The sequence below is a fragment of the Rhineura floridana genome, chromosome 4, assembly GCF_030035675.1.
Source record: "Rhineura floridana isolate rRhiFlo1 chromosome 4, rRhiFlo1.hap2, whole genome shotgun sequence".
Classification (NCBI taxonomy): Eukaryota; Metazoa; Chordata; class Lepidosauria; order Squamata; family Rhineuridae; genus Rhineura; species Rhineura floridana.
The window spans coordinates 31,674,696-31,700,477 of NC_084483.1; the positions used below are offsets into that span (position 1 = coordinate 31,674,696).

Sequence of the window (25,782 nt, forward strand, 5' to 3'; positions counted from 1 at the left end):
TCCTCTGATAGTTTGTGTACTGCGCTATTCTCTTACAGGTGATAACTGAGCAATATTAAATTCTCTGTCAACTTCACATAGTCGGATGGGGGAAGGAGAGGGCTCACCTTAGAGCTGGTTTGGTGTACTACATAGAGCACTGGATTTTGTCTGATGAGACCAGAGGTCGAATCCCAGTCAGTCATGATGCTCACAGGCTGACCTTGAGCCAGACAGCCACACTTGCCTCATAGGGTTGTTGTAAGAATAAATTGTAATGATTATGTATGCTGTGCTTAGATCCTAACAGGAACAGGATACAAATGGGATTAATCATTTAAAACTATCATTTTAGTAATTAAAAATACTCTTGAATCAATGAAAGCATGGGTTTTCCCCCCTTTCCTTCTTACCTACCTTCCTTCCCTATCCCAGAGACACCAGTACATCAGATGGACATTCTGGGATAAATCATGAATGTAACTCAATGAAACGTAGAAGCTTGTGCAGTGTAGTGACTACAGGAACTTAGTTTTCAGATCATTGATGATAATGGGAAAGTAAAGCATATAACCAAGTCTCTCCCACTGAAATCAATAGGATTAAGGTTCCAGTCCTACACACGCTTGCCTGTAAGCCTCGTTGAACCCCATGGGGATTAATTTCTGAGTTAATGTAAAGCACTGCTGCACTGCACTGTTTCAACCCAAATCTTTGGGAGTAAAATTACACCCCAATACACTTTTCATTGCAGAAGTTACACCAAAGTAGACCTATAATGCACACCTTCTAGTTTTGTCACCTGTACAGTAATAAACATTTGTCTCTAAATTTCCATTTAGCTTTCTTTCCGTGTTTTGATGATAGAATATAGATTTAAGTGCCCAGACAGAGTTTTCTTGTTGAAAACCAAAATAAGCCTGGTACAAAACAAACAAGCATATACTCCCTGAAATCTATTGATTTGCTTGCCATGGGGTTCCTTTTTTTTTTTTTTTTGGTCCCAGCCAACATTAATGTATTGGGATAAATAAAAAAAAATCCCCCATGCTTTTTTCAAACAAAAGCTGACTGAAGGAACAAGATTTCTTCTGAGACACCAATTTCAAGGCAGCATTGAAATTCTTTTTCTTGTGAAAATTTCATCCCCTGGATTATGTGGATGAGGATACAACTATTGAAGTTATCCTCTCATGTCTGTGTGGTACATGTAGATGGGCAACAGGATTTAGTCTCAGGACATTTCCTGAAGAAAGGAATGTGTCAGATAAGAATGTGAGGCAATAGGAAATTAAGAAAACTGCCATCCCTGTACAGTCTCCATTTTTCAATCTGAGGAAGCACAAAATGGGTTTCAGCCCAGGAGATCTCATTAACAACTGGAATATTTGGAGCACTTTAGTCATGTGTAATTGACAGCCATTAATAACTGGAATGATTGAAGTTCCTTATTTATGGATGTTTAATTGGAAGCTTATCAGCTTGTTTTACTTGCCTATGTATTTCTCAATAGCAGCACTTTATTTCTACCTTACTGGTTCCTAGCTTTGACAGAGCAGGGGTTGGGAAAATCCGGTCCATGGGCCAAGCCTGGCTTATCTCCATTTGGCCCATGGGGAGTTCAATTCTACTTGGGCAGTATCTCCCCCCCCCTCGTAGGCCAACTTTGGGTGGGCAGTCCCATTCACCTGCCAAAGCTAATCCGCTGGGCTGAGAGAAAAAGATCTGGCCCACAGGGCCAAAAATGGTTCACCATCCCTGCCTTAGAGTATGAACGTGGATGTTTCAGTCATAAATGTACTCGGTGATCTCGGCAAGCAGGTATTTTCTCAATCGCAGAGGCCTACCTTATAGTACGATTGTAAGGATTACTTAGATAATGCAAAGAACTGTGAAGGCTGGATGATTATTCATTAATTTTCATTCCACCTTTCCTCCAAGGAACTCAACATAGTGTACTCTTCATAGTACTCTCCCCTTGCAACTCACACCACCACCATTTTATTCTTACTACAAACTTTTGAGGCAGGTTGGGGTAAGAGATAGTGACTGGACCAAAGTAACCAGTAACCTTCATGACTAAGTAATCATTAACTTGGGATCTCCCCAGTCTAAAACTGTAACCACAACAATCACATTGGCTCTCTTGCTATTATTATTATTATTATTTCTGGGCGGAGAGGAAACCAGTTTTTGGTGTTTGCTTTGATTGGCTTAAAAATGGTTAATTGTGTCTTGACCACAATTTTTGACAACTGTATGCAGACCGCAGAGTAAAAGTGTCCAAAAACAGGTCCCCAAACATTAATGTTCAAGTCAATCCCAAATGTTCTTTTAAAGATATTTACTGTTCAGAGATGTTTACTCTGCACATCTTTCAGAAATGAAGATGATTAAGCAACTTTTTTTCAATCAATATTGTGGCTTAGTGGTTAAAGTGTTGTACTACAACCTGGGAGACCAGGGTTCAAATCCCCACATAGCCATGAAGCTCACTGGGTCACCTGAGGCCAGTCACTGCCTCTCATCCTCAGAGGAAGGCAATGGTAAACCACCTCTGAATACTGCTTACCATGAAAGCCCTATTCATAGGGCTGCCCTAAGTCAGAATCGACTTAAGGGCAGTCCATTTCCATTTTCACCATTCATTCACAAAATGCTTAAGTCTATGATAGTACAAAGGAGCTGCATATTCATGGCCCTATTATGAAGAGATAATTCCCTGTCATTAATGATTTTAGCTCTGAATGGGCAATTGAAAGTGATGAATGTTCCTAATAAGAAAATCTATTTCCAGATCTAGTGAATGAGACATGTCATCATCCATGCCATTGTAGAAAGCAGACATTACCAAAGAAGACATTTGGTAATGTTGCACTTTCAAGAACTGTTTAAATATTTGAAAACATATTTAAAAAGCATTCATCTTTGATACCTCTTCCCTTTTTTTTGTATCTGACTGGTTGATTTTTATCTTCATTTACTTAAATCCCCTATGATTACACAATGAATCAGAGGGTTCTCTGTGCTCATTCATAGTTTGCTGACTTTTGGATGAGGCATTCCTTTTTCAGCTGTTAATGTGAGTCCCAGATTCAATCAGTGCTTAGCTTGCGAAACGTATTCTGTAATAAATAAGTGGTTATTTATAAGTGTGTAATTCTGGTACAGATTTTTTCAGCATTTATTGTATTGTTGAGATACTTGTACACCACTTAAAGATGATTGTCATCTTTAAGTGGTGGCAAAGCAGCTACAGACACACTTGGAGGAAGCAGATTATTTAGATCCTTTCCAGTCGGGCTTCAGGACTGGACACGGAACTGAAACAGCCTTGGTCGCTCTGGTGGATGATATGAGGAGGGCGTTGGATAGGGGAGAACATACCTTCCTCGTCCTCCTGGACCTCTCAGCGGCTTTCGATACCGTCGATCACGGTATCCTGTTGAGTCGCCTGGAGGGACTGGGAATAGGAGGCACTGTTTTACAGTGGTTCCGTTCCTATCTCTCCGGTAGGTATCAACGGGTAGTGTTGGGGGATGAGGTTTCAGACCCTTGGCCCCTCAACTGTGGTGTGCCACAGGGTTCTATCCTCTCTCCCATGCTATTTAACATTTATATGAAACTGCTGGGAGCCATCATCAGGAGTTTTGGGCTGCAGTGTCACCAATATGCGGATGACACGCAGCTCTATCTCTCATTTAAATCTTCACCAGAGTTGGCTGTGGATACCTTGTCCAAGTGCCTGGAGTCCGTAAGTGGATGGATGGGAGAGAACAGGCTGAAGCTGAACCCCGATAAGACTGAGGTATTATTAGTGGGGGACAAGGGAAGGTTGGGTGATTTTGACCTGATACTTAATGGGGTGAGTTTGCCCCTGAAGGACCAGGTCCGCAGTCTCGGGGTCATCTTGGACTCCCAGCTGTCTATGGAGGCTCAGGTTTCTGCAGTGAGCCGGGCAGCTTGGTACCAACTTCATCTAGTACAGAGGCTGCGACCCTATCTTCCCATACATCTGCTCCCACGAGTGATACATGCCCTGATCTCCTCTCGATTAGACTACTGTAATGCGCTCTACGTGGGGTTACCCTTGAAGACGGTCCGGAAACTCCAGCTGGTACAAAACGCGGCGGCACGCTTAATAAAGCAGACCCGCCGCTGCGATCATATCACCCCAGTGTTGATTGAATTACACTGGTTGCCAGTTGTATACCGGGCCCAATTCAAGGTGTTGGTTTTAACCTTTAAAACTCTATACGGTTCCGGCCCAGTTTATCTGAAGGAGCGCCTCCAGTATCACCAAATATGCCGCCAAACAAGATCAGCCTCACAGGACCTTCTCTCAGTCCCACCGACTAAGACAGCTAGGTTGGTGCGGACCAGGGAGAGGGCTTTTTCGATCGTGGCCCCCACCCTCTGGAACTTACTTCCCTTTGACCTTCGGCATGCCCCCTCCCTGTTGACTTTTCGCTGAGCCTTGAAGACCTGGCTCTTCAGGCAGGCCTATGGGATCTCTGGGGTGGGTTAGGTTTTACACTGTATTAATGTAAGATGGTCTTCAGATGAGATGTTATGATATTAATAATGTGATGATTATGTATATGAGCAGATTGTATTTTATATTGTATTTTATATTGTACGTCGCCCAGAGTGTCCGTTCAGTCGGACAGATGGGCGTCTGCTAAATAAAATTTTATTATTATTATTATTATTATTAAGGAGTATATAAACTGTCAAAATAAAAATAAAATAAAATAATAAAAAATAAGCATATGAAGCTGCTTTATATCAAGCCAGAATATTAGTCCACCTAATTCAAGATGATGTTAACAGATGATGTTAGAGTCCAGTTCTCATCAGCCCCAGCTAGTGTGGCCAATAATCAGGGATGATGGGAGCTACAGACAGTAGTGCAGTGACAAATTCAGAAGTGCAGGGTGCCTTCTTGATAGTCACACCACATCCCCTGACAGCCACGCCCATTCGCTCACTCCCTTGCTCTCCCTTGTCATCTCCACATGTCCCTAGGAGCCAATCTGCATGAAAGGGGAGTGTGTTAGCTACTGAGGAGAGTCTTTTCAATAGCTGACTCACCTCCTTGCACTCTGATTGGCACCAATCATCAGGAAAGGACACGGAGGCATGTTAGAAGAATATTCTCAGTGGTCAGCACACTCTCTTTCATGCTGATTGGCTCATAGGACACTGGAGACATAGGGACCCTGCTGGGACCTGGCTCCCCCAAAAATAAAGGGTCTAAGACTTCCTGAGACCCTGGACCACTACACCCCTGGCTGTAGACTAGCAACATCTGGAGGACACATTTCCCCGTGCCTAGTCTACATGGACTGGAAGCAGCTCTCTGGCATTTCAAGTGAGAGTTTGTCTGAGCCCTGCCTGGAGATGTCAGGGTTTGGGACCTTCTGCATGCAAATCAGGTGATTTAACAATCAACCATTGGCTTCCTGGCCTGCCCCTCCCTATCAATTCCCTTTTCACTGTAACATGCGACAAGAGCTGTAGCTAGTGCATGATTACTCTGGACTCAGTGTTAGCTGCCAGCTGATGAGGCTAAGAAGGAATTTTACCTGGGACTGGAACTGGTCTCAGGGCTTTTGCCTTCCTTTGAGCCATCTTATGATGTCATTGTTGATGCCCCAGCAAGGGTGGTTTGTTGTTTCGTGTCACAACTTTGATGTATCTATCAAAGGGCACTAAGGTATAAGCAGGATCCTTAACGGTGAGGGAGTTTGGGGTGTGCTCCCCACTCCCTCACAAAGGAGAGACTCCCTCAAGGGACTTTGGTGCATGGACATCTATTGTCATCCATGACAAAGTTATTGAACATTGGTTTAATTTTTTTAAATATAATATGAGTAACAAAAACAAAAGTTTAAATAAAAAGAAATACCATTTCTCAAAGGGATTTTGAACATCCTTAGCCCTGCCATCCTTTTGGTTTTGAGAAACATTTGCAGTTCTGTCATCTCATTATCTTCTATTCCCATTACGAACAATTTGGAAGATGACCCCAGTTATTCCTGTTTAAGTCTACTAGACAATATCACTGGAAGAATCTGAGAATCGCTGTTCCAGAAGGCTAATCTCATCAAGCTAGATACAGATTTAGGTTATGTTGCGGATATATCTCTTATATACCCTCACACCACACACATGCGTACCATGGAGTTATTAATGGTTTGGTTCAAAATCATTCCCATTTTCCACAGTGTATGAAGACAGGCAAGAAGCATGAAAGCTGCCAGGTAGAGCAGGTGGAAAATCAAGTGTGAAATTGGCAATTTTTTTGAGTTGCACACTAGGAATTGGGCTTTATTGTTAGACATGAAGTGACGGGAACGACAGCATTGAGGTGATGCTCTTCATGCAATGTCTATTTATCGTGTTTCAATAAGAGGGTTAACCTGGCTTTGAAAAACATTCAGGAGATTATGATTTAATTGACAAGGGACAAGATACGACAAAGAAATGGGCTATTGGTGCGGCCAGTGGTTCAAGAACATCACCACAAACAGGTACAATCAAATATTCTTTTTGGGGGGTGATAACCAATGTTAGTCATACTCAGAGTTAAGGATGGAGGAATCTGACAGTTTTGCTCTCATTTTTTTTCATTTCCCCACATTTGTCCACTTTTCCATATCAGTTTGCAAACAAAAAAAACTTGTGAAAATTTGTCAGCATTTTTGTGTACACTTTTTCTAATACACACAGTTTTGAAAGCTCTAAATATAATGCATTTTGTACATTTTTTAAAACAAATACTGTTTTCAATGTCTTTTTTCACTCTTTTTATCGAGTATTTCATGTATGTGGTGATTTTTCTAAACCACCAGGCTAAAACCTTTTTGTTCCCTCAGGTAATTAGGTTGCCTTCTGCGATGGTGCTCATCTTTTATTGGGGTGGGTAGGACTTGTCCTTGTTAATATATTATTGGATGAGCATTTTATGTATTTCGCAGTGTTCATTGTTTTCATTTGTTCTGGTTTTAAAATGCTTTTAATTCTATATTACCTTAAGTCACTTTGAATTTTTTTCTTTTGTTTAAAGTGACTGACGAATGTAATCTATAATGATGATGATGTCGATGATGATGAAGACATTTGAGTAAGCGGTATAAATAAAAATACATATTTGATATGTGAGTGTGAGCTGCATTTTGGTTTGAATATTATTTCATAAAGTGTGAATTAGGTAAGTGTGCATTAAAATATGGAGGGAACCAAATTTCTTCCCCATCCTGGCTCAAAGATAAACCTACTGAAATGATTAAGTCCATTGATTTCTATTAGACCGAGTGGCCCCGAAACGTCCTCTCCCCCTGGAAAGATCCCAGACAGCACCATGGTATGCACCACGGTTGCGTGCTCTGAGACAGGAGGTGAGACGACTAGAGCGCCGGTGGCGTAAGTCCCGCTCCGAAGATGCCCAGACACAAGTTAGAGCAGCAGTAGCTGCCTATCATGTGGCAATAAAGGCAACAAAGAAATATTACTTTGCTGCCTCTATTGCATCAGCAGAATGCTGTCCCAGGAGGTTGTTCCAAGTGGTCCAAAGCCTGGTCGGTCCAGTTGCTCAGGAACCCTTGGAATACTCAAAGGCCTCCTGTGACAATTTAGCAAAGCATTTTGCTGATAAAATCGAACATCTAAGAAGCTCGATTTCGCATACCGTGAATGCAGATAGTGGACCAGAGTTGACCAGTCATAATGTGATCCAATGGGATCGGTTTCGGCCTCTTCCTTCTGAGGATGTGGACAAGGTGCTGTCAACTGTGAAACCTACCACCTGTCTCCTTGATCCATGCCCGTTATGGCTCTTGATGAGCTGTAAAGAGAAATTGGGCGAAGGGATCAAGGCGGTGGTAAATGCATCCTTGAATGAGGGTGTATTGCCATTAGCCCTCAAGGAGGCAATTATAAAGCCCATCTTGAAAAAGCCCTCCTTGGATCCCCAAGATTTAAACAACTTCCGCCCAATTTCAAATCTACCATTCTTGGGCAAGGTCATTGAGCGAGTGGTGGCCAATCAGCTGTCAGCGCACTTGGATGAAACGGATTATTTAGATCCATACCAATAGGGTTTCAGAACTGGACATGGAACTGAAACAGCCTTGGTCGCTCTGGTGGATGATATGAGGAGGGCATTAGATAGGGGAGAATCCACAAATTCATGGAGGACAGGGCTATCAATGGCTACTAGCCATGATGGCTGTGCTCTGCCACCCTAGTCAGAGGCAGCATGCTTCTGAAAACCAGTTGCCGGAAGCCTCAGGAGGGGAGAGTGTTCTTGCACTCGGGTCCTGCTTGTGGGCTTCCCCCAGGCACCTGGTTGGCCACTGTGAGAACAGGATGCTGGACTAGATGGGCCACTGGCCTGATCCAGCAGGCTCTTCTTATGTTCTTATGTTCTTATGTTCTTATGTTCTTATGTTCTTTCTTGTCCTCCTAGATCTCTCAGCGGCTTTTGATACCGTCGACCACGGTATCTTGCTGGATCGTCTGGAGGGATTAGGAATAGGAGGCACAGTATTAAACTGGTTCCGTTCCTTTCTCTCCGATAGGCACCAGCAGGTGGCATTGGGAGATGAGGTTTCAGACCCTTGGCCCCTCAATTGCGGTGTGCCACAGGGCTCTATCCTTTCTCCCATGCTATTTAACATCTATGTAAAACCGCTGGGAGCTATCATCAGGAGGTTTGGGCTGCAGTGCCACCAATATGCGGATGACACTCAGCTCTACCTCTCATTTAAGTCCTCACCAGAGTCGGCTGTGGAGACCATGTCCAAGTGTCTGGAATCCGTGAGTGGATGGATGGGAAGAAACAGGCTAAAGCTGAATCCTGATAAAACTGAGGTACTGCTCGTGGAAGACAAGGGGAGGTTGGGAAACATCGACCTGGTATTTAATGGGGTAAAATTGCCCCTGAAGGTCCAGGTCCGCAGCCTCGGGGTGATCCTTGATTCCAAGCTGTCCATGGAGGCTCAGGTTTCATCGGTGTGCCGGGCAGCTTGGGGTCAATTGCGTCTCATACGAAGACTGCAACCCTACCTTCCTGTCCACCAGCTCCCACTCGTAGTACACGCTCTGGTCACCTCTCGTTTAGACTACTGCAATGCACTCTATGTGGGGTTGCCCTTGAAAACAGTCCGGAAATTACAGCTGGTACAAAATACGGCGGCTCGTCTACTTACGAACACCCGCCGTTATGATCATATTACCCCAGTGCTGTACAATCTACACTGGCTTCCAGTTATTTTCCGGGCTCAATTCAAGGTGTTGGTATTAACCTATAAATCCCTGTACGGTTTCGGCCCAGTATACCTGATGGAGCGCCTCCAACGTCATAAATTGTGCCGCCCTACAAGATCTGCCACTCAGGGCCTCCTCTCAGTCCCGTCAACTAAAGTGATTGGGTTGGTGAGGACTCGGGAGAGGGCCTTCTCTGTGGCGGCCCCCACGATTTGGAACTCCCTCCCAATAGATCTTCGACATGCCCCTTCCTTATATATATTTCGCCAAGGCCTGAAGACTTGGCTTTTCCATCAGGCCTTTATGAACTTGAGACTTCTAAGGTGAACTAGCTTCAGAATTGTATTACTGACAACTCTACTAAATATTGTAATTTTGCATTGTGCTGTACTGGTTATATTGTTTTTATTGTATCATATTTTACCATGTATTTTATCGTGCTTTATTGTACGCCGCCTAGAGTGGCCATTGGCCAGATAGGCAGCCTATAAATTAAAGTTTATTATTATTATTATTTGTCTATTCTCACTAATATCGGGTATCACCTATTATGTTTGATGATTTCTTGTATATATGCCAGGAGGGCACCTGCAAAAAATTATGGCAGGAAGTGAGGATAGCTGGTTATTTTGGAACGTTTGGAACATTAACCCCTGTGCACCTACACTGACTGGCAGCAGCTCTTCCTGATTTTAAATGGGGGTCTTTCCCAGTCTCACCTGGAGATGCCAGGGATCAAATCTAGGACTTCCTTCCTGCAAAGCATGGGCTCTTCTGAGCCTATACCTTCAGACTGTTGTCTGTCAAAGCTTGTGAGAAACTTCAAAGCCAGAGTAAGGCAAGACCTTGTCCCACTGAACAGCTTCTGAAGAAAATTCAGACCACAGGCCTCTGTCTACATTGAAACAGCCTCGGTGAAACCTTTGCTTGTTTGCACCGACCACTTCTTTGCCTCTTCCTGGGGGTCCATCAAGTATTCTTCAGTAGTCCTCAGATCAATGGGTAGCACAGTAATCTTTCCTGTGTTTTTGATCGCATGGCTGTAAAAAGGAAGAATGGCATTTTTCCCCTTTCAATTTGCTTATATTTTGCTTTCTGGGCAAAGAAGAGAGGGCAAACCTTCTGGGGAAAATGAAGAGGAGCATGGCTTGGATGAAGTGGTGGTGTCTCTCCTGTCAGCTGTCCTGGCTGAGCCAGTCTCCCACTAGGCACGAAATGTGCAGGCAGGTGGGAAGCCTGCTGGCAGTATCCCCACCAGTGGACTCCAGTGGAACCCCCCAAATGGGAGATTCTGGGGGCAGGGAGGGGTTGGTGCTGATGCAGCCCAAGATCTGTTGGATCATGAGATGGTCTCCCTGTCATTGCTTACAAGCTCTGGGTCCAGTCTCGACCCAATTGCTTGGAGCTGGCACAGGAATGAGGGCCTGATTGTCTTGCCCTTGCTTCTGCCATGGCTGCCATGAGTGACCAGTCTGGAAGTGTGGTTTTGCTGCTCTGAAAAGCCCCACCACTGGGGTGGTGGTGGTGAAGATTAGGATTGCACTGTAAATGTGCTAGAGGGTTCTACTGCTTTCCACTCCTGTGACATACAGACACGTGTCATGTATTCATCTTAATGGCACAGGTTCCCCAAACTTATGATGTGAGATAAATTCCTGATGAGATTAATAGGAAAGTCGATCAATGCAGGCTGCTACACTTGTCTTCATTTACAACATGACGTCCCTGGCAGATATACACAGAAAATGATCTACAGAAAGTGCTTAGAGGGGGAAAAACCTGACAGGTTTTTAACACTGGTTGTGTGGAATCTATTTTGAGCCTAATTTTCTAAATACTGAAAGCTGCTACTTATGTGAGTGAGCAATTAAGATTAATCAGTGTGAGATGGACTGCAATCAAAGGATCACTTAAATAAAGCATTTTCCCCATACATACTCAGTGATAGTCTGCATACAGGAGAAAATGCATACAAAAATCTATACTATCAGGTGTGAGGAACAGGTGAATGTCTTCTAGAGAGGCCAGCCATACTATGTGACCACTTTTGACCTGTTTTGTGGTATCACCTTGCAGCCATTCAAAGGTCCAATGGAGGAAACAAAGCATAGACATTAAAAATAATCTTAAGTGTAAAATACTATGTGTGTGTGTAAACTAAAGCTTAGATCTAGCCTTGCTCTTCTGTGAATGCAAGGACTTCTCTTCATGCTAATTTGTACTAATATGCTATGATACTAATATACTGATATGCTGATTTGTACGTCGCCCAGAGTGGCTGGAGAACCAGCCAGATGGGCGACTAAGAAATTTAATAAATAAATAAATAAATTCGTAGAAAGAACTGTAATCCAGTTGAGGTTCCCACTGTAGAAGGGAGAGGTGATTTTTGTCAGTTCCCTCTTCCCTCTGCAGTCCCCAAGGTATCCCCCACATTGTTCATGACAGTCCCCACCTCTCTAAAGCAAATGTTCAGGGGGCTGCAGGTAGGGATGGAATGAACGATCTGTCAATTTCAGTTCTCTCATTTTCTCATTTTTCTAATCTTAAATTTGGTTCTCCACATTGTTGCAGCAATTTGTGATTTTTTTTTAAAAAAATCCTAATTAAAATTCTTCAGCATTTTAGTGCACATTTTCCCTAATAAATGCATTTTTGTATGTAATTTTGACAAATATACATTTTTTCCAGCAATTTCTCCTAATATAATGCATTTTTGTATATTTTTTCACAAATATATTCATTGTGTGCACACTGTCCCCTAATATATGCATCTTTGTAAACATTGCTTGGTTGGAGAACGGCATTGCAAAATTCAGATAAATTCAAATTTTGAAGGATGACTGTTTCGGTTCTCATATTGTTTTGGAAAGTGTGAATTTGATAAATTCAGCTTTAAATGTGAACAGAATTGAATTTCTCTCCCATCCCTAATTGCAGGAGGAAGGGGAAATCACCTACCCTCCTTCCACCAATGGGAGTATCTTGTGAGTAGAGTTCCACTCACAAGTCATCAAGATCTGAGCCCCAAAAAATGATTTTACCTAACATACATACATCACCAGAAGACAGATACAAAATACCAGCAGCAGTTAATATGACAATATTAAATGTTATGCTACTGCCACAAAAGTGATGTTTTCCTTCAACAGGGGCTGCCAAAATGGCACCCTCCAGGAGTGATATTGACTCCAACTCCCATCCACCCCAGCTAACAAGGCCAAGTGTCAGAGATCATAAGCGTTGTAGTCCAGCAACATCAAGAGGACACGTAGGCTACCCCTGTCCTACAGTGCGGTAAAAATCTAAAATCTCACAGTCACATCAGTTGGGCTAATTTCATGAGCCCTTAACACAAAATCAGCACACACACACCATGAGATGTTGATTCTGTGGTAAGAACCCAACTGAATGGTACAATCATTGTGATTGAGGAACTTTAAACATTATAAAACCAGAGAAAATCGGCTCCTATAGTGGACTGTGGTAATGTGTAGAGAGCAGTTTGGACATCTTTACAACTGTGCTAGGTGTTCAGACCCTTAATGTTTGATCTAAACTTCTTCTTCTTCTTCTTCTTCTTCTTCTTCTTCTTCTTCATCATCTTCATCTTCATCATCTTCATCTTCATCTTCATCATCATCATCATCATCATCATCATCAAGCATAAAAAGCATGCTTTTTGCTGCCCCAGTATTCAAACAAGTATTTCTGGATGTTATAGGGAATGAACAGCTGCCTCTGAGATGCAAGTGATTATCTGAGAAAGCTGGATAATTTATAAGCAGCAGTCTTCTACTATCCACAGTTGCAATGTTTAGCCCTAGTTATGTGTGTAACAATGGGAAGGGAATTACAGCTGAGTTGCAGTTTCTTTGGATCTACTTTTCTCTTCTTCCTTTTTTCTTTTTTGTAGCAATCAATTGACATAGTGTAAGCAACATTAACCTGCAAGGAAGATTTTGCTTCTTGGCAACACTTTTTTCTTTTATGCCAAGTAGTGATGTTCTTTGTCTCTTGCTTGGAAAGAGTAAATGTGTGATTTGTGAGACACTGCAAGTGAAGTCTACATTTAATATCTTTCATTAGGAAACTTGCTGTATAAGTGGACCAGAGTATATCGGCTGTGAACCTATACTCACCTGGGGAGTAGATCCCATTGAAGACACTAAGAGTTGCTGTTGAGTAGATATGTATAGGACCACAGTGTTTTATATGGCAAAATGTTTCAGGCCCACATTGTGATGGCTCTTGCAATTTCCATTTGTGAAAAGAGGTACTGAATGTTGTCGAAGCTAGCATGCATGGCTAGCTGAAATGGTACTTATATATGTTATACACAAGTTTTTGGAAGTGTTATTATCTTCTACCTTAGTTATCCAATAAGTTTTTAAAAAGAAAATCAACCTGCAGCAGCTGTACAAACCTACATGGATAGAAGAAAACTTGGGGACTGCAAGAAACAGGAAAAAGATTAAGATTTCAGGGCAATAGATTAGTCTTAGCTCTCATAACAAACACCTAATGAAGGTTTCTTCTAGGCAGTTTATCAGTACAGCATCATAGCAACCCAAGAGTCCCCTGAAAAGCTTCTGTTTCCAAAATATATTTTGGATTCCTTACAAATCTACATTGTCAGCTAATGGCTGATTTTTCATAAGTCATTTACCAGGATGGCCTATGTGGTGTCCTGTAGATATTGTTGAACTCCATCAGCTCCAGCCAACATGGTCAATGGTCAGAGATTATGGGAGATGTAGTCTAAAAAATCTGAAGAACACCATGTTGACTACTTATGTCCTGAACTATGAAAAATTCTCTCTTAAACACAAAAACCTTTCATCTTCCTGCTACTATTAAGAAGAGATCCTAAAAACACCACCATAGTGAACATGTGGTTAGAGATCCAGAGGAGCATTCACACTTCTGATCCTCACATGCACCTGATTTTTTCTTAGGGCTCCTCTAGATGACCTTTTCATTGAGCATTCATCCTCCCCCCTGCTGAGTTCTACGAGGACAACACTGAGACTAAAGAGGAGGAAGCTGACAGACAGGGCCAGCCTGTGGAATGGTTACAAGTAAGAAGGTAGGCATGTGGGGATGGCTGCCGGCACACTGAGATTGCTGGGACAGTTCTCCATTTGCTCAATTGGATCAGTCACCACTGGGATCTGTTCTTATCCAAGCTTAGAGTAGGCTAATTGAAATAAAAGGGACATGTTAGCCACAATTTAAATCCCACAGATTTCAGTAGGTCTTCTCTAAGTGTGATTAAGTCTGGCTCCAACCCAGAGTGGAAACTGCAGGGTTTCTTTTTAAAAAATTTGGCTTGCCTTACTACTAAGATTGATTCTGGCAGCTGTAAATACTAAGGCAAACTCTGTCTATCACTACTAGTGAAACAGTGCTTCAGTACTTCCATTGTCATTCATAAGCCATTATCCATTTATAAACTCAGTGTATGCATCTTGCACTATTAATTTCTATTCATTTTTCCTGCAAAGGCAGGTTAGGCTCTAGCTCCATAGGTGATATCCAACTTTAGTCAGGCCCAAAGTAGACCAAATGAAATCAATGGACTTAAGTTGCTTAAGTCCATTGATTTCAATGGGTCTACTCTGAATATGACTAAGGTTAGATATCCCCCCAAATTCTGTAAGAGCCAGCTTTGCACAATTGACTTCCAATCATACAGCATCTTTTTTTAAAAAGGCCCTTTTATCTGGCCACATGAGATAAAAGGAGTGAGAGGAAGGGAGAGGGCATTTGCAGAAGGCACATTGCACAGAAACAGAGGGCTCATCTACATGGTGGTTTACTGTGTGTTTGATGCAGAGCTTGGAAAAGTTACTTTTTTCAACTACAACTCCCATCAGCCCCAGCCAGCATGGCCACTGGATTGGGCTGATGGGAGTTGTAGTTCAAAAAAGTAACTTTTCCAAGCTCTGGTTTGATGCTACTCACTTCTCCTTTTAATTTGCATGAAGTTACTGGCAAACAGAAGCTATCACAGTTTCCCCTCTGTAAATCCATACTAACCCAATCCACTGATAATACAAAAAGTTTAGAACAATACCACTCCACTCCACACGTCTTTGCAGATGGTTTGCTTCTATGGTTTTTAGTGGGTGGGTGAAACATCACTTTCAGCTGCTCCCCTTTCTCTGCCCGCTAACTCTCCTATGAATTCCATTTTATGTCCGGTGGTTTTTCCAGCAGCTTTTGACTGCTCTGTCCTCCCCCCTTCACAGTTTGCTGCAGCCCTCCCTTCTTTCCCCCCTTTCTCCCCGAGTAAACTTCCTTCACTCCTTCTAAGTAGCAATGGGAATTGCCATTGGATTTTATCATTCTTTCTCACATTCTCTATCTTTGCAGAGAGAATTTTGAAGTAACATCTCTCCGCACTTGGTTTCTGATTTTTTTTCTAAAAAAGCTAAAGTGGATTTTTAAAAAGTCACCTCAAAATATTGATATTAATATCAGTATTTTGGGAAAATATCAATATCAATATTGATATTTTATTTACAATATCAATATTATATTGATTTGTTTTTCCAGCGGGGGGAAATTAACTCAGAAAAGCAAGGGGCAGCGGAGAGAGAAGGTGCCTGTGAGTTATATCTTTTTCAACTGCCAAACTTCAGGAAGTGTGGAGGTAGGAGGGAGTGGAAATACTATGCAGGTCAAAAATATTTGCACATGCTCAGTAACTGAGCAACCAGAAGGAGTAAAAATGTAAAATTTGAGGGCAGGGCCACAAGGAAACAGCAACACTAATCCTTCCTAGAGGAACACCTATTTGTGTGAATGGAAAACAATGGATTTGAAGCTACCATTGAGCATGAAGTGTGGACTTTGCAAATCTATTATTACAGTAAAAACAGTGTATTCGCTATGAAGAAAGGGTCCCATGTGGATAAGCCCATAGTGTAGTTTTAGAGCATGAAACTTCACCGTGGATGGTGGTAGTCTACTTATTTTGTTGCACCACAGACAATAGTATTTTTCAAGTAATTATAGAAAGCAACACACATTTCATAACGACATAATTTGTAGGAGGTTTTCTGTTCTTCACCTGTTTTCCATTCTTAAAGAAAAAGTGTTGCAATTGCACTCTAAAAAATACCCTAAGTGCATTTCCCCCCAGTTGCCATATTACTCAGTCGATTTAGCTGAACCTCAAATCCTGCAGTGGAGAAATTTTCCAGAGCTTTGGAAACTGCTTTATATCAAGTCAGATCATTATTGTCTGCATGCTGACTGGCAGTGGTTCTGACATGAGCCTTTGCTTGGCCTGATCTTGCAATGCTAGGCGTGGGATATGAGACATTTTGCATGCAAAATATGAGTTTTGCCACTGAGCTAGAGACCTCCCCTAACCAACATCTTGATGATGCAGGAGAATCAAGTGCCCAGATCCAAGAAGGGGAGATTTACAAGTGTGAATAGTTTTGTGTATAGTCAATGTAGATGTAGATGAGCTTCTTGATGCATACCTTCATCCACTTCAGGGTCAAAGTTCCATTGAAGTATCTGGATGTGTCTTTTTGATGCAAAATAAGGACACACATTTCCATCCAGGGCTATTGGCTGTGATGCATGACTAGTTGTCCATGAGTAGAGTTGGAGTGGGTACAGAAGCTTCATGATTTTAATGTGTGCATTTGTAAAAGACAATGGTGATATTTAAAACAAAACAAAACACACAAACTTTAAAATTCAACTAATTTCTCACATTCAGAAAGATCCAATTTCTATAGCAGCTCTATAACACCAATGTTAAAATGCCCTTAACATAGGATATACAATCAGTTCAACTTTTTTTGAAGCATTGACATAACAATGCAAATAAGGTTTGAAAGCACCATGAGCACAGATGCAGCAGAAGCAATGCAGCATTTAATTTCTCTCTGCAGAACTTAAAAGCACACAAGGCAAAGATTTGATTCATGACTGAGTAACTGGTGAATGCAAACTCTCTCATACTATTCAGTTTGTGATTTTTTTAAAAAAAATCTTTTCATTAATTTTTTTCATCACCTTTAACCCCAGAAAGAGTGCACTCCTATACGTAACTACTCAGAAGTCAGTCCTGTGGGGGCTTATTCCTAAGTAAGTAGATATAGGATTTCAGCCTTAAAGGTCAGTAGCAAATTCCTTGTTAATACCTCTTGGCCTAATATAGTTGGTCCATATGGTCATCTGTTGCTTTTTAATTAAGACAGTCTATTAGTGATTGGAGGATCCAAAGTACTGAATAGACCAAGAACTAAGAGCAGAAAAATTGTTGCCAACTTTTCTAGAACAAGCAATAACATGCTTCTCATCTGGATCTGAGCCAAAGAGCTCTGTACAAGGAAGTCATGCTGGAGAACTACCAGAACGTGGCTTCTCTAGAAGGGCCTCTGATGCCTAAATCTGACCTCATCTCCTGGCTTGAAAAAGACAGCTTGTGTGTCCAGGTGATGGTAACAGGCAGGGATGTGTGGAAGGCAGACAATGAACGCCAAGCACATCCCACATTTGAGGAAGGTGATAACTGCACCGAGGTGGACATTGGGAATCGAGGTGGAACCCAGGAACAGGAAGGCAATAAAAATAAAAGGAGGAATAAGCTTTTCTGGGTGGCAGCTTCTATGAACTTCCACTCCATCCAAAAGCTCATAAGAGAGAGAAACGGAAAGAATGTCCTACTTGTGGGAAAAGGTGGACAAGAGAAGAAACCCCAAAAAGGTTCTCTATAATAGCGCACAGCCCTGGCATCAAGGTGTTTCTGAGCAGGAGTTCAGCTACTAATTAGAAATACTGGAGAGCCTTGCAAGATGACATGCTTGCCGAGGGGTATGTTAGAGCCATGTGTCAACTCCGTGCAAAATGGAAGCGTCCGAAGATCTACTTTTTCAATCAGGGCATAGAGGCGGTCACCAGACAAGTCCAAGTCAAGCATCCTCCCCCCTTCTATAAAGTAGTAAATTTGATCTGGATTGCATCCGGGAAGCCACCCTTTGGGGAAAACAAGAAGCCAGCATCTTGCCTTGAATGGACATGTGAGGAGATGCTGTGATTGCTCCTCCCCTTTCTCATCCTCCCGCAGGAGCGGTGGTGCCTGTAGTGGGTCTGCAGCATGGGATACATGTTAGATGAGCCTTGGTGGGAAGGACCATGTGAAGGGAGCAACAGCAGTCCAGAACTATTGCCCCAGCTGGGCAAACAGGAGTAGCTCCTCACTGTAGCAGAACCTCCTGCCTGCAGTCTTTCCTGGAGGTAAACATCTACTGTTGGTCGGGCAGCCCTACACAGCAACAGTAGCAGCCGGCGGTGCCTACAGCTACCTGGCCTTGGTGTTGGCACTGGATCTTCTGGACATCTGCTAGCATAAGAACTCCATCAACCTGTGCTCCTACATCAACCTGAGTGCCTTCAATGACGAGTTCCTGGCTGACTTCTTCCAGCGCAGCAGGCAGCAGGAACGTGCAGCCAAGGCTGGTGGCCTGGAGTACAGCAGTGGCATCGGTATCGGGGCAGGGATGCCAGGTGGTGGGTTCCCACAGGGTGGTCGTGGCGGCCCACTCTACAGCTATGCCGACAAGCTGGACCCCACTGCAGTCTACGAGCACCTAGGTGGGCCCCCCCTCTGCTGTCCGGCCTTTGCCCATTGCTCATCAAGCAGGAACCCCATGAGGACGACGAGGTGGTGGGGCTGGCCACCCTTTACCTGCCACCCCGAGGGGCAACTGCAGCCACTTCCAGTACCAGGTGGTGCACTGTGTCTAGAAGACGGTGCACCTGCAGCCCAGCAGGTAGCCCACGCCGCTGCCCACACCAGCACTCGGCCCGCACGCCGTTGCTGCCCATCAGCACCTCCATCAGCAGCACCACCATCAGCTCCATGCCAGGGCCACTCCATCATCGGGCAAAAACAAGAAGGCTCTGGACATTGTATTGTTTGTATGGTATTTTATGTTTTATTGTATATTTTGTACGTTATTTTGATATTTTATATGAATTGCCATCTACCTTAGTGTTTATTCATAAAAACAAGCTTTAAGCTGTTTTTATGATGATGTAAGTGGATGTGAACAATCCCCAGGTCCCTTCTTTGTTGCCAGACTCTGGGGGTGAGCTGTGTTTGCATCCTGGGTGAGAGCCAGGGCCCTGAGAGGGTGTGTATGTTAGAAGCAGAAGGGACTGATATAGGGTTTATTTAATAGTACTCTGTATTGGTGCTACACTTGTATATGTATTATTGTGCATTTTTGTAACATTTGTTGTTTAAGCTTACTTTCTATTACTTTATATTTTGTAGCATTATAGGAGGATAGTTTGATTACTTCTGTATTTTTTTTCATTTCTATGGTTGTAAACCACCTTGAGTGCAGTGATGTAGAAAGGCGGTATACAAATTAAAAATGAAATGAAAATGAAGTGAAAGCTGCAACTGACCCAGTGGCATCACCAGGGTTGGTGTCACCCAGTGCCTGGGAATGCCGGCGCATCTCCCTCACCCTGCCGACGCTGCTCCTGGTCTTGCCCGCCCGCCCGCCTGCCTCCGAGGAGGAGTTGGCTGCTCCGACGCCTACCCGGAGCGCTTTTTGGCTCCTTTGCTGTGCAACGGCGTGGGCACCCTGCTCCGTGACGGGGCGGCTCTGGGTGTCACCTCCCTCATGGTGTCACCCGGGTGCGGTCCGCACTCCCCGCATCCCGCTAGTGACGCCACTGAACTCACCTTCTTCCAATCTCTTCCCATCTCTACAATCACAGAACTACACTCAAGTTCTATCCATATAATTCGATCAGAAATAAAGGGTGCTGCCCTAAGCATCCTTTCTTGGCAGCAGGGATAGAGGGAGATGTCAATTTGATTCTCTCCATTTCTCATTTTTCTAATCTTAAATTTGGTTCTCCACATTTCTGCAGCTATTTGAGTTGTGTTTTTTTTAAAAAAAACAATCATGAATATTCTTCAGCATTTTAGTATGACTTTCTTCTAATAAACACATTTTTGCCTGTAGTTTTGACAAAAGTATACATCACACAAATAATTTCTCCTAATTTTGTTTGTTATTTTCACTGATTTATTCATTTTTATATACACCCCCCCATAATACATACATTGCCCCCACACAAAGAAGACTTGTGACACCAAACTGGTATAATGTTATATTTATTAAAATATAACATCCTAAATCCAATGCAATACAGCCAATTATTCAAATCTATATCTTTTCGGGCAGGTGAGGCTAAACCTAACAACGAGGGATTACACCCTCACCTTCTTAAGGCATCACTTCTCATCATCACGTGACTCCATAGTCAAGGATGTGGGTGAATTCCTCCCTCCTTGCTCCTGGAGCCAGCTGTGTGGTTCCAACCCCCACACCATGGCCCCGCCATACAGGCGTTCACCATGATGCGCAAGCAGGTCCCACAAGGACACAACACAGATCCCCACCGGACACAAAGCCCTGATGGTTCCCTAGGAAGTGCCCCTTTTTCATGATACCTTAACCACCTAATTTTAACCCCCATATACCTCACCTGCCCGAATTCTATGCCACAAGAGGGGATCAGCTTAAGCTTGGTCCCCTCCACCCAATGAGGATAACAATCCCCTTAATCCCCCCATAAGATCCTCCAAAAACAGGTCACACCCTTGCTCAGAAAGATGAACTCCATCATCTCGAAATAGATGTGGGGCATGGAACCTAATCCTATCATGAGAAAGAACTGCCCCACCAAGAGACAAAACGAAATCCCTAACCTTCCTATTGACCCATTTCCTAGCTCTATCTATCTTATTGGGGTGAACAGCACCCCTCCAAACCCTTCTAACAAGCATTTCAGACCATACACGCAGAAGATGGGGATATGATCTAATAAGCCACGTGAGATCACGCGTAACTTTTAGCAGCAAATCCAACCCAGGATGCTGCACCAAATCATTTTCACCCAAATGAATTAACAATATGTGCGGCCTGTCAGCCAATGACATGATCCGGCACACAGCAGGCAGCAACGCATCCCATAACATGCCCCTCCGGGTTTCCCACTGAATCGTAGCTGTGGCAGAAAGCTGCAGCTGTGTTCCATAAACAGACGAGGATGCCCTCCGATGAGCCCAAAACACAATTGAGTGGCCACACAAGACGATCCTGACAGGAATTGGGATGTTTGTCAAACCTACAGGAAACAAAAACAAAGTCATCTGTTAAAACCTGACGTAAGACTTAAATGCATCGGAACACCACTTTCCGATCGCCTGTATCTCGCTGATACTCATGCCCACAAGGGCCGCAGCTGTAACTGCACCAATCCGGAAAGAATGCAGCCCATAGACTCCAGCATCGCGACCACTGGCCAGCAAGGCCCGCCGAACAACGGCCCAAAATTGAAATTGAGTCAGGGCAGTACCATCCATATGTATGAACAAATAATGCTGGCCCGCTGGCCGAATGGATAAGAATTGTCGCATTGCAGACACAGGGCACAATACCTAGACCTGGCGACTTCGTAAAAGCACGAATACTGCCATGGCCCTTTGATCGGTCTTAGAGACCCGCAGTGAAAACCTCACTATATCTGCACCGAATGTGCAATCACCAAAGCATAAGGCTCGATAAGTCACATCGCACTTAGAAGGGGGCAATACTTCGCTAGGGCGAAAAGCACCATAAAACATCATCAGAGTTACTGCGGCGAACAGGTGCGACTCATACTGAGATGAGCATAAAGACTTAAATAGCGCCAGGATCTGGAGGAGGACATCGGGTGTGATTGGCCTCCTCCGGCCAGCGGACCTGGGAGCGGAACGCGACCAACCCACAAGGACCTATCTGACCCTAAAATCTACAGAATGATCCGGCAGCCCCCTTTCCTTGGAAATAAAGGCTAGTGCCGAGAGGTGACCAGCGATAGTAGAAACAGAATTATTGTGCCCTTTTAAATGTGTCATAAACTGCAATAAATGCTCCACAGGAATAGGCCACTCCAAAGGCAGCTCCGTGCCTATACGGAAAGTCTGGAACTTAGCAAATGAACGCTCATACGCATTTTGAGTACTGGGAGCCAGAGCGGCAGCAATCGCAACCCCAACTTCTAGTTGCCAAGGTTCCACAGGAAAGGTGGGATTGGTACAGGATCCAGAGCCGCTCCAGGTGCAAGCTCCCAAAAGCGCGCCATCTGTAAGCGTGCAAGTGCATCAGCTACTGTATTCTGCAAACCTGGAACATGTCTGGCCAGGAATAAAATATTAAAGCGCAAGCATTGCAACACAAAAGCGCGCACCAAGCGCATGACACGAGGAGACTTAGAAGTTTAGGCATTAATCACGCTAACTGTGGAAATATTATCGCACCAGAAGTGCACTGTGCGGTTTGTAAATGCCTTTGGCCAGATACGAACAGCGACCACAATTGGAAAAAATTCCAAAAATGTCAAATCAGAAGTAATTCCGATATCTCGCCAACTGTCAGGCCATCGCTCAGCACACCACTGGGCTCTAAAGATGACCCCAAAGCCAATGCATCCGGCAGCGTCAGAATGCACCGGTAATTTCGCTTCTAAGATTAATTCCTCCCTCCAAAAGGAAAGGTGATTGAAATCCTTCAGGAATGCAAGCCACATATACAAATCCTCTCTCATCCCTGACGTGATCCTTATGAAATGGAAGCGAGAGTGAACTCCCTTCATGGCGTCAAATAAACGCCTGAGGAACGCACGACCAGGGGAAATAACTTTGGAAGCAAAAACTAAGTGGCCACAAGTTCCTGTAACCGGGCCAGTGTGATCTTTTTCAACCCTATTACTAAACAGAGCAGTTGACGCAGTACTACCAACTTCTCAAGCGGCAAACGTGAGGACTGAGTCACAGTATCTAACTGAATCCCTAAGATAATAAGGGAAGTAGTAGGGCCCTGTGACTTTTCGGGAGCTAACGGAACTCCCAATCGTCAGTTAAAGTGTCAAAAGATTGCATCAAATGAAGGCTATGAAAAGACACGGCCGGTCCCACAAATAAAAAAAAAAATATCAAGATAATGAGCAGAAAAGGAGGACGATGCTTTCCTCATCAATGCCCATTCTAGAAATGTGCTAAATGCTTCAAAAGCAGTGCACGACACAGAACAGCCCATTGGCATAGCTCTGTCAACGTAAAACTGATCTTGAAATTTAAAACCAAGCAAATCCCCATCCTCAGGGTGTACTGGCAAAAGGCGAAAAGCAGATTTTATATCACACTTTGCCATTAAAGCACCCCTTCCAGCTTTTCTAACTACTCTAACCGCCTCGTCAAAAGAAGTATATCTAACTGATGCAAATGATGGGGAAATGCCATCATTGATAGAGGCCCCTTTTGGGAATGACAAATTATGAATCAGGCGATATTCTCCAGCCTGCTTCTTAGGGATAATACCTAAAGGGGAAATCCTCAAATTTTCCAAAGGAGGAAAACGGAAGGGGCCTGATATCCGATCAGCAAGTATCTCCTCATGAAGCTTGGCCAAAACTACAGGCGCTAAATTACTATAAGAGGGCTGATTGACTAGCGATGTAGCAATCCTAGGACCCTCATAAGGGATACGGAAACCATCCGTAAAACCCTGGAGTATAAAACTAGCAGCCTGCCGATTGGGATAATGCTCTAACAGCTTCGCCAAAGGAGCCAGCTTGATCGGGCTACTGGCCTTGCGACGTACAGCCGCTATTGCCAGACCGCGTTTTGGCTGTGGGTGCTCCCCTGTACCCTGTCGAGCTGTACGTGCCCTCTGGCAAGAGGAACTAGAGTGGTTGCCTCAGCACAGTGCGCAAACATGTCGGAACCTACAGGGTCGTCTAGAGCATCGGCCATTGCTATTAAATGTCCAGCAGACTTGTTGGGATTGAACCCACTGCCCGCCTTGGCTGTAGCCAGAGGCGGAAGTCTGCGCACGTGCCAATAAATGCCCGCTATCGGCCCTATCTCCAAGAGAGGGCCTGGCGGAGGTCATAGAACGTAGCCACAGTCCAGTATGTTCAATGTCGCAACGAAGGGTAGGATCTAATGCTGCTCTTTGTTTAAAATGCTGATCATACCTAAGCCAAGCGGTTCCAGAGAATTCTCGGAAGGCCCGATGCACTATATCCTGATATTTTATCATGGATAAAGCCCTAGACGGATAAGCCTGTGTCATAACACCCATATAAATCGTATAGGCGTTCAACCAATTAGGCCACACCCTATCCACCTTCCTTTTGATCACTGCCTCATGCTCTTTCCCTTCCTGACCGTCCTTAGGCTTAGCCTCGTGCTCACGAAACAGGAGAGTAAGCAAGTCAATATACTCTCCCCTCCAAATTTTTTCTTTTGTTCATATCGCCTTGAGGATAAACCCCATATGGAAGGAACAAAGAAGCAGGTGATTGAGAAGAGGAAATCGAAGGCGGCTGCCAAGGACTCACTGCAGCCGCCGGCCAAGGAAGCTGTGGGTGCTGGGGTACCAACACCCCTCCCATAAACACTACTGGGTGGGCAGCTGCTCCCAACGAAGGAGAATCAGCTGTTTGTATATCCCTGTTAAGGGCAGTGGAATCCTGTGGATGTGTATTGCGAGCTTGTGAGTGCATGATTTGCTCACCTGTATACGCCGAAGGAGAGGCAATCACAGAAGGTGCTGCAAACCCAGAAACCATTGGAGTTAACGCTGCAGCATCATGCGGAACTGGCTGCTGACTTCGCATATGCCCGGCAGCTGACAGAACTGAAGGTGTGACAGCAGAAATAGGTGCTTGATCAGCTGGTAAACACGCAGTATGCGTACGGATTGCTGGCTCCTCACTGGGTACCGCAGCTTCCAGAACCCCGATTCTAGAAACTAAATCAGCAAGAATACGATTTTTAGGCTTTTTGGAAGCCAACCGTGCAGATTTCTTACCTGCTGGAGTGGTACTTGTGCCAGCCTCAGCATCCAGGGGCTGTCTGCGTTCCTTTTCCAAGGCCTCCACCCTAGCCACCAAGGCACGGATGGTCCCAAAATCCTCCTCTTTGTCAGAAGACAGGTTCTCCTGTGGTAAAGGGCACTTTGTAGTTTGCTTGACCACCCGCACCCCTTTTTTCCGCTGAGCCTTCCTGGGAGGCATTTTGTAAGAAACAATAAACAACAACAATTATACAAAAGACCAAAATGCTATTATAATCTAATTATGGAGTCAACAAATTATAATAATAATTAGCATACACCAAGTGCCTATAACACTACAACTAATAAATTAACCCAACCTCTTTGGTTATTTATATATTTTATTTATTTACTTATTTACTTATACATTTATTTATTTATTATATACAGAGGGAAAGTGGAAAAAGGATTGAAGGTAAAGGGAAGTGGGAAGGGGGGGTAATTTATATTTTTAACACTAATAAACAGAATAAATAATGACTAGTAAATGAATTTTAAAGTAATGGAATACCTTAGTTATTAAATTAACAGAAACAATACTTATTATATCTTTAAACCTTTGCTCTAAAATTAATTAGGTAACTACCAAAGT

General features: G+C 43.7%; 1 protein-coding gene across 1 annotated transcript; it reads right to left on the reverse strand.

Annotated features, from left to right (window-relative positions):
- Nucleotides 1-20,406: 20,406 nt before the first annotated feature.
- LOC133384300 (uncharacterized) lies at nt 20,407-25,500 on the reverse strand. The gene is made up of 2 exons (XM_061626220.1): nt 24,870-25,500; nt 20,407-21,435 (listed from the first exon to the last, which is right to left on the reverse strand). The coding sequence occupies exons 1-2, from the start codon at nt 25,369-25,371 to the stop codon at nt 20,828-20,830; spliced, it is 1,110 nt and encodes a 369-aa protein (XP_061482204.1). The 5' UTR covers nt 25,372-25,500; the 3' UTR covers nt 20,407-20,827.
- Between the last annotated feature and the right edge of the window lie 282 nt (nt 25,501-25,782).

Excerpts from the sequence above, each read along its gene's own strand:
- LOC133384300 (XM_061626220.1), bottom strand. The coding sequence starts at position 25,371 with ATGCCTCCCAGGAAGGCTCAGCGGAAAAAAGGGGTGCGGGTGGTCAAG. Across the intron at positions 21,436-24,869 it reads CTCTCCTTCGGCGTATACAG|GTTTGACAAACATCCCAATT; the intron begins GTGAGCAAATCA and ends TGTTTCCTGTAG.